At 43.1% G+C, this 11,418-nt stretch overlaps 1 protein-coding gene across 3 annotated transcripts in view; it reads left to right on the plus strand.

Moving 5' to 3' along the window:
* Positions 1 to 3,455, plus strand: part of keap1a (kelch-like ECH-associated protein 1a) — a 38,305-nt gene extending 34,850 nt beyond the window's left edge. For all 3 annotated transcript variants that reach the window (XM_084044211.1, XM_084044209.1, XM_084044210.1), the window contains exons 10-12: positions 658 to 863; positions 1,070 to 1,246; positions 2,089 to 3,455. In XM_084044211.1, coding sequence (XP_083900337.1) covers positions 658 to 863; positions 1,070 to 1,246; positions 2,089 to 2,270 — 565 coding nt within the window. In that variant the 3' untranslated portion in view covers positions 2,271 to 3,455. The remainder of the gene's footprint in view (positions 1 to 657; positions 864 to 1,069; positions 1,247 to 2,088) is intronic.
* Positions 3,456 to 11,418: the final 7,963 nt, after the last annotated feature.

An 11,418-nucleotide genomic window follows, 5' to 3' on the forward strand; every position in this document is an offset into this window, starting at 1 on the left:
CTTGCTCAGGGACAAATTTCGTTTCATCGACACATATGCTGGCCTGGCCTGGAATCGAACCTGGGGCAACCAGGGCCTCTGGCTCCCTAGGCGGGCTCACTAACCACTCAGCTATGCCCGCAAAGGCTGTCGGGCTCCGCCCGCGACGCGCTGTCAGGCTACATTGAGCCTAGATGCCGCGCCACCTATGATATCCTAATGTAATTACATTATATTCGCTATATTCATCGTGGACATGTATTTTCTTAAAGTCAGGCCTATTAATATATTCCAATTAATGAGCAAGTTGTGGTCCAGCAGTGTGAGCTCCAGGTGACTCAAAGCAGCAGCCGTGCCCAACAGCAGAGCTGACAGGCGGGGGAGGAGAAACACAAAGTCCTCAGCGTTCATCTCAGGCAGCAGAAACGTGTATTTTAGTTGATAAATATGCTATACAGTTGCTCAATCTTGATTAATTTTGCATCTACACCTACAACTACTTTCTTCAGTATTCTGTACATTACAGTTCTATTGAAGTCAATCACGCTACAACACTTATTCTTTTTTTCATTTCAGCAGAAAAAGTGCTCTAGATAGCATTGGCTAGCGTGAACACACCCTTACAGATTCTCATAGTTTTTGACTTGAATCACTATGCAGTTATCCTTTGTCCGTCAGGTGGGATCCAGAGTCCAGTCGCTGGTCTTACGTTTCCCCGATGTCAGTGGCTCGTTTGGGTTCCGGGGTGGCGGCATGCGGGGGAGCTCTGTATGTTGTGGGGGGCTTTGATGGGGAGACCCGCTGGAATACGGCTGAGAAGTACCACCCTGAGACCAACACCTGGCACCAACTGGCACCCATGTCTTCTGTACGCAGCGGACTAGGTATGTGGATCTGCTTCTGTGTGGGTAATTGTACTTGTGTGTATTTATCCACTTAAGCATGTGGCAAAAAAAGCCACAAGCTCCGTGAGCTTGTAGATTGGCTATTTTTGAAAAAAACATTAAAACATTAAAAGTGTGACACTACATAATGTGTCTCTTCTCCAGCTCTGTGCAGTTTTACCAGTGTTGTTGCTCTGTGTCTGTAGGTCTAGTGTGCATGGACTCCTACCTGTACGCCATAGGGGGTTATGATGGTCGGACCCAGCTGAACTCCATGGAGCGCTACACCGTTTCCAGGAACCAGTGGGAGCCTGCTGTCTCCATGCAGCACTGCCGCAGCGCACACGGAGTCACCGTCTACCAGGGACGCATATTTGTACTGGGTGAGTCGCATCTCCAATCCCCCAGCTTGATTAAATGGAGTGTTAAACTCTGAGGTATTGAGGGGTTCTGCTACTAAATGCTCTGTATGAAAAAAATTAAATCATTGCTCAAACTCATTGTTTATTATCTCTCAAATTTAGAGGATCCCGTTTGTTAAAGTGTCATCATTTTAGCAAGAAAAGGACTTATGTTGTCTGCCATCCTTTTAAAACTACTATGATTAGGTATAATGTTGATAGAATTATTCTGCTATCAAACATTTTCCGAGAGCTGGTGTTGCTGTAATCGAATGGTGGATATCTAATTTGAGAACAAAACTCTGTGAATTCTCATTTTGAAGCTATGACAGAAAGAAAATTGGGAATCTTAATCTATATGTTGTAACTCAAATCGTATGGCAGGTCCATTGCTGGTGGGCTGAGGAGTAATAATATGTTTTCATCAGCCTGTGTTCTGAGAACAAAAGAACAATTCTCACATTGTATCTTGGCTGAAGAACTTTAAGCACAACTGGCATAAATCATCCAGGCAACACAGTCATGACAAAACAGCACACGCTGTTACGCATAGTATAGTGATGAGTTCATTGTAGACCCTCTAACAACAGGGTATTGGGAAACAATGTAGCGATCCTTCAGCGGTCCATCAAAGTCGATTTGACATGAATGATGTCAACGGTTCAAGTTCATACCAGCACAGTTTTACATTTTATTAGACATTTTTTTTAATTTACAACTTTTTTTCTAATGTGGATTAAGAAGAAAGTTGTCTGTCTACAAAATTTCAATCTCTGTCTCTCTCTCTTTCTCTCTCTTTCCTTCTGTGTGCGTGCGTGCGTCAGGGGGTTTTAACCAGAGCGGCTTCCTGTCCAGCATCGAGTGCTACTGTCCAGAGACCAAAGAGTGGTCTTATGTCACTGACATCCCCATCGGACGCAGTGGTATGGGCATCGCTGTTACCATGGAACCTTGCCCGGGTAGCCTACCAGAGGAAGAGGAGGAAGAGGACGAGGACGGGACATAAAGGAAGTAGAATTGCGATTGAAGACAATCGAGCGGACTGTCAATGATCCATGGAGTTGAGTATTGTTCTAACTGATGCTGCTTCTCAACGGAGGGGGATGTGTGTTCAAGTGAAACATTCCAATATGACTACTGGCATGTCTCCCCACGTGCTGTGGGTATGAATTGTTGGCAGCGGAAGAGGAATGCAGTAGCATCAGTTTACTTTTATGAGAATGTCAGAAGATGAGCAGGGAGAATTAGTGAAGCTGAAGGACAGACCACATACTACTGACCTCACAATGATACAGGTGCTGCAGACATAATCTCTCACATAGTGTATACCAGTGATTCTCAACGTTTTTAATTTCAAGGACCCCCAGTTTGATATATATATATACTGTCCATTAGGCCCCCATTTGATTCCATTCATGTTTATCCCCAGGACCCCGATATACACTGTAAAATAATTCTGAGTGTTTATTTAACTCTCAGACCCAAAAGCGTCCATTTGGACACCTGGTGGTCCCCAGACCCGACGTTGAGAAACAGTGGTGTATTCTATAGTTTGTCACATACCCAACCTTTATTTGCCCTTGGTGAGTGGGGTAATACTGTAAAAGGATAGAGAAGGGGACAACTGAGCCTAGAGCCTATGGTCTGCCTGACGTTTCTTCCAGTTAAGGGGGAGTTTTTCGTTGCCACTGTCGCAAAATTGCTTGCTCAGGGTGGGACTGTCCAGTGTCCAGTCAGTGGACTAAAGTGCCCCCACGTGCTGAACGATGATGCTGTGGATGGAAATGTGGTTAAACATGTCCGTCACTGTTGCTGCATGGTTCAAATGCCATTTTCTTGATGTCTTTGTGACTTAATAAGGCTTTGGGTATGTAATAAACAAATGATCACCCGGGCATTCATTCATGGCCCTCACGCAACGACGAATGCCAGAGTGATAATATATTTATAATATAATGAATACAGTTACTGTATACGTCACCAATGTAAGCAGTCTGTGTTGTACAATTTCCTTCAAAAGTTGTGTGTTTTCACTTTCTTTCTTTCTTTCTTTCTTTTTGTCACTGTTGCTCTGTGATTCATCTGATTTAGTCATCTTTTGTTTTGTGGCACATTTATACCTTGTATCTCACCTTCAATGAAAACAGTTTTTATATTATTATTATTAATAGTTGAAGTAGAAGTGGTAGTAACTGTACTGGCTACTATAAACTGCTGTAAATTATGTTGAAATGAACTTCAAGATAAAAATGTATGAATGGAGAAAAAAAATCATTTTTTGGTCATCTTCATCCATCCAGGATCATCTTTCTCATACTGATGTACGGCTGAAAGAGGAATTATCTCACCCTTCATCTCAGCTATCAAGGTACATCAATCCAGTGTATATTATAGCCTAGCCCAAGAGTGTAACAGCACTTAGACAGCCACTAGATGGTGGAGTACATCCAAAAACCTCAAGATTTCAATGACAAGAAAAGCTCTCTGTTCCTGTGTTGTGGTTTGCAGTGAAAACACAACACCAAGATTGTGATGGTAAAACTTTTTTCTTTTCTTTTTTGTGGGGGGGGGGGTCCTCCTCATTACAAGTGGGATTATGGTGTACGTGAAATAAATGTTCAGACAGTTAAGCGTTAGTGCTGTTTTAACATTCCAAGCATGACGTTCTGTGGGTACAAATGAATTTGACCCCCTGGCGTGAGCACAGGGTAGGGGCGAGAAACCCACCAAAGAGCGGGATGTTTAGAATAGCCTAGTCTGTTGCTTTCTTTTAATGGCCCTCATAGTGGTGAGGCGGAATAGAGTCACCACGGCGTTTAGTCATCATCGCACACAGACGTCAGCTATGTGTTTACTTGTCTCTCTGTACTGTCTCTCTGCCTGGCCCCTTCAAGGCTCACCTGCAATTATCCCAGCAGGCCACCGAAGAGACTATTTGGGACTGAGCTATTATTCAAATGCCGTCTCGGCCTTCTCATCATCTTGGCATATTTGATGAGAGAGAGAAAGAGAGAGAGGCAAGGGGGGGGTTGAGAGAGAGACTAAGGTAGAAGATGCACGCTTCAGTTTGATTGATTTATCTATCTCTACAGTCTACACAGTAAAATCCTTAGTGTTAATATACAAAAAGAAGACAAAAAGAGACCCAAATGGATCCTTCTTTGCTAATTATTTTTACGATTGCAGAGTTAAAATGTCTGAGGATTTTACTCTGTAGCTATCGTTTTTCTTTTGGGGAGGACACATTATCTGTGATAATGTTCCTTTTACTGCTGCCGGTGACCAAGCGCACCTTTGAATCTGTCTCGTATTTCAAACTCCTGGATGTGGTACGCTTTGTGTGTGCGATTCATTATTTACAGAGCAACCTGTTGGGCAGCGGGTAGTGGCGGAGTAGGAACACAGGAAGGAGTGTGATGGTGGAGGCCTGGAGAGTGAGAGCGGAGAGACAGAGGAGGGAGGGGGGAGGTGAGACTGCTTTTTTACTCACTACTTCAAGCCCTGCGCAATTGTGCGCGCACGCTGGGGGGGGGGGGTTTGGGTGACTCACATGGCAAACGCATGACGCACACGACGCGGCTGCAAAAAGCATGCACGCGCACAAACACAAATACTTGAGTGTCTATACACACAGACTTTTGTTCTGTATCTCTTGCTGCACGCATAAACACGCACATAAACGCATATGTGTGTGTGTGTGTGTGTGTGTGTGTGTGTGTGTGTGTGTGTGTGTGTGCATCGTCGTGCTAAACAAAGCTGGCTGTCTCTTATTCACAGGCTGTGGAAACAGATTTGCCTCAATGTGTTCATTGTCTCCAGAGGGGAGCTCAGACAGAGTGAGATGTAGCACTGTACAGTGGGGAGATAGGCCCTCCATGGAGAGGCAGTGGAAGCAAGCTGGGCATACACACAGATGTAGCCATTGTACATGTCCATTGTGTAGCCGTTGTGCAAGTCCATCATACAAGCCATTATACAAGCACTTTATTTTTGCACACTCTCTACACACTACCACAGTAACTGTTGCTCCTACCCAAGGAGAAACTTTGGAACAGGGAAAGATCCTCAAGTACTAGTGCAGGATACAGTGGGTGCAGGCTTGCACCTCTGCATGGTAGAATTCCACTGTATGAGTTAGACCACACGGCAGATGGAATTGTTTCGTCCTTCATTAAACTGCAGAGCTTTTGTGAACGTATTTGCCAACATGCCAAAATTAATGGTGGGAAAATAATTATTTCCAGGTTTCTAAGAAATTAGTCATAACATCAACATATTGGTGAGTAATGTAAACCACATTTGTACATCTAATCTGAGCTTTTCAGTTTGGTAAATAGAAGAGATAAGAAAACGTGGACCTAGAAACTGGAACTGGTACTTGCCAGTTGTGTTATTGTGTTATTGTTCAATGGTATCACTAGTATTACACAGCTTATATCTATCCAGTCATGTATTCCAATCTACGAGCAGGGAGCATTCACAAAGGAAAATGTAGCTCAGGTCACCATTACCACTTAAACCCTATACTTTGTAAACTAATACTTAGTTGATCAGTGTCACTTGGTCTGCTCTTTTTTCCCTCTACACCAAATGTCTGCTGAAAATAGTCGATGAAACAAGCTCACAAAACGTGATGTTTTGTGATAATGTAGTTCTGCAGTTTTCGGCGTGCGTTCCTTCCAGAATAGAGATGCTACGATTCAAGTGGTCAAGCATTGCATAACGAAGTTTAGGACTATCCCATGTTGCTCAAATCAGCATGCCAAGATTAAGTATCTATAGGAGTTAAAAGGGAAAGTATCGGTACTGTATGACATAACATCAGACTATCCAGCCTTGCTTAGATCTATGAGAAGGGTTAAGGCGGTCTCGAGGGGCGCCAGGAGAAGACAGTCCCATCATTGGGTATTATAATATGGCTTATCCGGTTGCATATGGCTTATTGGGGCTCATTCAGATGTGCACACAGGCAGGAGGTAGAGTATAGCCTCTATAGGCTCTGGAGAGGAGGGGTCTTTAATGCCACTGGGCCCATGGCTAGTATGTGTGTAGGTGTGACCTTGAGAAGTGATGACCTCATCAACATCCCTGCCTGCAAAGCTAATCTGTTTCATTCTGAAGGATGCTCCTACGACAGAGCCACCTATGAAGGTGACATTGGTTGGTGGGCTGGTGGCGTGGAAACACACCCCTCACACCAAGCACACGCACACGCACACGCACACGCACACGCACACGCACACACACAAATGCAAATGCAAATGTACACATGAGTGCATTATGCACAAATACTTGCATGCTCAAATGCACATAATAAACACTGAAAACACATGCACGTAATGTGTACATATGCATGCACGTTGCTCCACCGTCCCAGCGGCATGTTTGAACTCACAACGCAAAAGCACGTAGCATTGACATTCATATGCATGGCCCCTAATAACACATTGTTGTTATCCGTGAGTCTGCATTAGACTGTGATGACGTAACATAAAACCCCACATGTTCATCGCTTGATCACCCAGATGCCTGCAGCAGGTGTAGCAGCCTGGTGGTGGTGAGTAGGTCACAGACTGCCCTCTGTCATTTGACCCTAAATGTTACCACGCTCACACTGCAGGGGCATTACCTGATGTGCACCAAGGTTTTTTTTTTTTTTACTTTGTTTTTGCTGAGCATTCTCAGCAATGTCTTCTTATTCGTACAGTTACACAAATTCACACCAGGGAGCTGTACTCTCAAGTTTTGGCCACCGAGCAGCTGCACTGGAGTAGTTTGAGGATTAAATGTTTACTACTAGGAAATGTTGTGTCACTCACAGAAATAAATGTTATGTCATATTTCTTGATTTCGGCACTGTGAGCATTGAATGCATCCAAGTCTAAATCTCTGTGTTCAAACATACTTGTCCAGTAAATTGATTCAGATTCTGATAAGAAATGAAATATGACACCATTTATATCCCTGCTTATCTTTATGGGGTGACAGTAGCCTGATTGTTAGAAAAGTGAATTTGTGATGGGTGGCGGTTTGCCGGTTAAAATTCCAGCAGTGAATACCTTCACAGAGGAGTGAAAGAGACATGCTCTCCCCTCCCTCAACAACCACCACAATGCCCTTGAACAAGGTATGCAACCCCAATCGGCCCCAGTGGAGCTGCTCAGTCAGTGACCAGCAGAAGGAGACTCTGTACTGTGAATGTTTAGGACTAAATAATGTTTGAAGCAGGAAACGGCATTATTGACAAATTAAGTCTCCCCCAGGAAGTAAAAGTTCAAATATAGTTTGTGTGCTAACTGATCTGAGCTTGGTTTCTTTCTTCACCAGTGCAATAGACCTAAACGGCATGTCATCCCAGTATAATTTCACTTGCTTGCTGCACTTCTGCTGCACCCATGAGAGGAACTATTTGTGTTGGTGGGGAGGGGGGGGGGGGGGGGGGTAATGCAGAATAGATAATATGCCAGGGCAGGGAGACATCTTCACTTACTGTATGTTAGCTGTGGTACTAAGTTTGTATGCTGTTGTTTGTACAGTTTGTTTGTATCAGTTTGGCTAAGGTTATTATGATGACCATTGAATCGTTTAGGACAGGTGATTTGCGAATGGCGTGAGTGATTGTCAATAGAAGTGGTGTGGTCTTGTGGGTGACATTGACACTGTGTGATTGAGATTACTTTATTTTGTTTCATAAAGTATGTTAAACCATTTTTTAAATATTGTTCCTTGCATTAACCACAACTGATCATCATGTAAATGATCTATCTTTTTTGGAAGGTTATTTGTTAATTTAAAATTGATGTCCTCCTCCCAGTCCTCGGAAAGTTTCACTTCGACGTGATGATACACCTCTCTTCTTCTCACGCACGCGTACGCACGCGCCCACATACAGTGTACAGACCCTATGGTACAGACACAGGGTGAGGGAGAGAAGAGAACCTCAGTCTGGACGATCATTATCAATCATGATCTTGAACTGTCCGGGTTTAGCAACATTGTGCAATTACACGACGCTCCTCAAGGTTAAAGAACCTATACTTTAAAACAAGAGCAAATTGCAAAATGCTATATAAATCGATATAAACGAACAGGGGAGCCCTAAAGTGAACACAACAATGTTGAACTGCCTATGATGTATTATTTTTGCTTTAAAACAGTGGTTCTCAACCAGTGGTCCGGGGACCACCCAGTGGTCCTTGAGGGGGCTCCAGGTGGTCCCCAGCTAAATGATTGGGAGTTGGTAACCAAATGGACCCTTATTAGATCTTTAACTCTTGAAAGTGTTCATTTTACGTTAAATTATTGTAAAACATCTGCATTACTTAATTAAAGAATTGTTATTTTGATCAACGTTTGCCTGTTGTCTCTCCTATGGTACCATGGAATTGTGGACAAAATTGTATCCAACGATAACAACATTTTCTAAGCTTTGGGGTCTGAGAGGCTAAATCTCATCAAATGGTGGTCCGTGGCTCAAATGCAGAATAAATAATGGACCTTGATATGAAAAGGGTTGAAAACCACTGCTTTAAAACATTCAGATTATTTGTCAGTCAACGAAAACCAGCAAGAATAGGGAGGCTGGCTGTTGTGTGTGTTGTGCAGCGGACTGGTCTGTGTCTGTGTGTTCAGTTCAGTGCAACTCTCTTTCTCTCAAACTCGGAGGAAAGCATGAGCGGACAGTTTCAAGCTCCCCTCTCGCTGAATTGATTCTACTATGGGTCCTCTAGAAACACAGCACTGAAACACGGGGGCCGAACGCTCCCATTAATTCCTCATTTTTTTGTCTCTTCCACCGGGGCGATGATTAAATATCCACGTTGTTACGTTTATGAACCTATAACTCTGTTTTTGGTACTCCTAAAGCAAAGTATTGGCAGGAAATATCAGCATGTGAGAGATTTCACGTTGCGCGCTCCCCCTGTACCCAAAGGTGGTATATTCCACAATTTATTCCAGGGAAAGACTGACAGTTTTTTGGGTCATGAAGCAGCTGTTCAAGTCAGTGGTTCACCCTCCCTCCGCAAGAATAAGGAATTAGTACATTTCAAATTAGATAACGAGAACGTTGGTGCAAGAAGAGAAAAAGTATGACAGCATGTCCATAGCACAAAATAAACCATTTAGACATGAGTGGAAATCATGTTTTATAGCTGTGGAAAATGTTTTTGTTGGTTATTTTTTGTTTTTTTCCCCAGCATTTTTTTCTAATGCCATATTAATATTAAGCAATATATGCAGTATATTGGTTTTCGCAGTTGATTAAGTATAGAGTGCAGTACATTTAAAAGTAGGCCTAAATAAGTAGGCTAGGACAAATTCCTGCAGAAATTCTCATGATATTCCGGGTTGAGAACTTAGAACTTAGAACTCTCTCTCTCTCTCTCTCTCTCTCTCTCTCTCTCTCTCTCTCTCTCTCTCTCTCTCTCTCTCTCTCTCTCTCTCTCTCTCTCTCTCTCTCTCCCCTGCCTCTCTTTCGTGCTCACTAGCTCTGTCTGTCTGTCTCTGTCTCTTGCAAACACACACGCACAGTCTGGTAGAAGACCTACATAGCAGCTAGGTCGGGTAGAACAATAGCGGAATGACTGTTGACCCCTCTTTAATAAATCCAGTTAACATTAGGCTGTCCCAGTCAATCCTGAAGCTTCCTATTGGCTTACATTAGAGCTTTCATTCTGACAGTGTTATGAACACAGACAATGTAAAGCCTTGCCTGGACTTGGCTCGTTAGTAGGATTATTATATATTTCATGATCAATACATACCATACTGTCACAGCGCCTATTGACTGTGCGTGCTTGTGTGTGTGTGCGTGTGTGTGTGTGAGAGAGAGAGAGAGAGAGAGAGAGAGAGAGAGAGAGAGAGATTTGAGTGAGTGAGTGAGTGAGTGAGTGAGTGAGTGAGTGAAGTGAGTGAATGCTGGTGCAATGCCTCCATTTGTACATGCATGTATTAGTTTATGGGTGCCCAGGCATTCATCTGTCCGTGTGTGTGTGTGTGTGTGTGTGTGTGTGTGTGTGTGTGTGTGTGTGTGTGTGTGTGTGTGCGTGCGTGTGCGCGCGTGTGTGTGTGTGTGTGTTCAAGGCTGCATGATTACTACTGTACTACTACTGTATGTGTGTGTTCTCAGATATGTATGTGCACGTGCATTCGCAAAGATGTATGTCCGTGCTTTTGATTATGTGTGTAGGTGCATGCCGTCATGTATGTGCATGTGAGTGTGCGCGTGCGTGTACACACATAACACGGGTCAAGCCCCTTAGAAACAGCAGCAGGGACCTCTGCTTTTAAGTGGATTAAAAGTCCAGTGCAATCCCCAGGGCAAGCAGCCATTGGACAGACTGGGTGTAGTTTAGATGAGGACTTAAAACTGATTATCTCTGCTACTGCCTTTGTTTTTTGCTGCTACTGTCGTTTATATGTGGAAAACACTACTGTATGCACCTGTCTGTTGTCTATATTACGGCATCTATAAATATTGTCATATGCTGGCTAAATGTTATTTTACACTTAAGTTAACTTTCTGTAATATGTTGCAAATTATGCCCTCAATCAATTTAATATAATGTGATTTGTCCTTTTCTGAATGGTGGATTCCAGAATCACTCCTTGGTCTTGTTGTTACAGTGTTGTGCTGTTTTTCTTTTTTTCATTACCTCTATATGAGGGTTTGAAGCAATGAAACAAGTTAAAGGATCCTGCTTTATTATTTGCATAAGCACATAACTGAAGAACAGATTTTGTTTTTATAACATGGCTGTCACTCACTTTAAAAATGCTATAATGACAATGGGAGTGGCTTCTAGGATCATGCATTCATGATGTTGTTGGTTAAGATCTGCCAGATGATTTTTTCCCCCCATACATTATCCTGTTGATAGTTACAGTCAAGCAATCTGATTGGACCGTAAATGAGTTCCAACCAGGCCGGTAAATACCCAAATTCCATTTTGGAAAATTATATCTTATCCTATCAAACCGCAGGACTATCCATTGTGTTGTGGTGGTTTACAACCATGGGAGAATACTGCACAATTGTTTGCTTGTTCGTACTTTTCTTACTCAGTCATACAATTGGCACCTCAGTCATAACCAATGAGGTTCCTTGATCGAAATCCATGCAGAGTAACCCCTGTTCCCCCTCACTGCAGCAG

Source organism: Gymnoscopelus microlampas (genome assembly GCF_963454915.1).
Source record: "Gymnoscopelus microlampas genome assembly, chromosome: 20".
Classification (NCBI taxonomy): domain Eukaryota; kingdom Metazoa; phylum Chordata; class Actinopteri; order Myctophiformes; family Myctophidae; genus Gymnoscopelus; species Gymnoscopelus microlampas.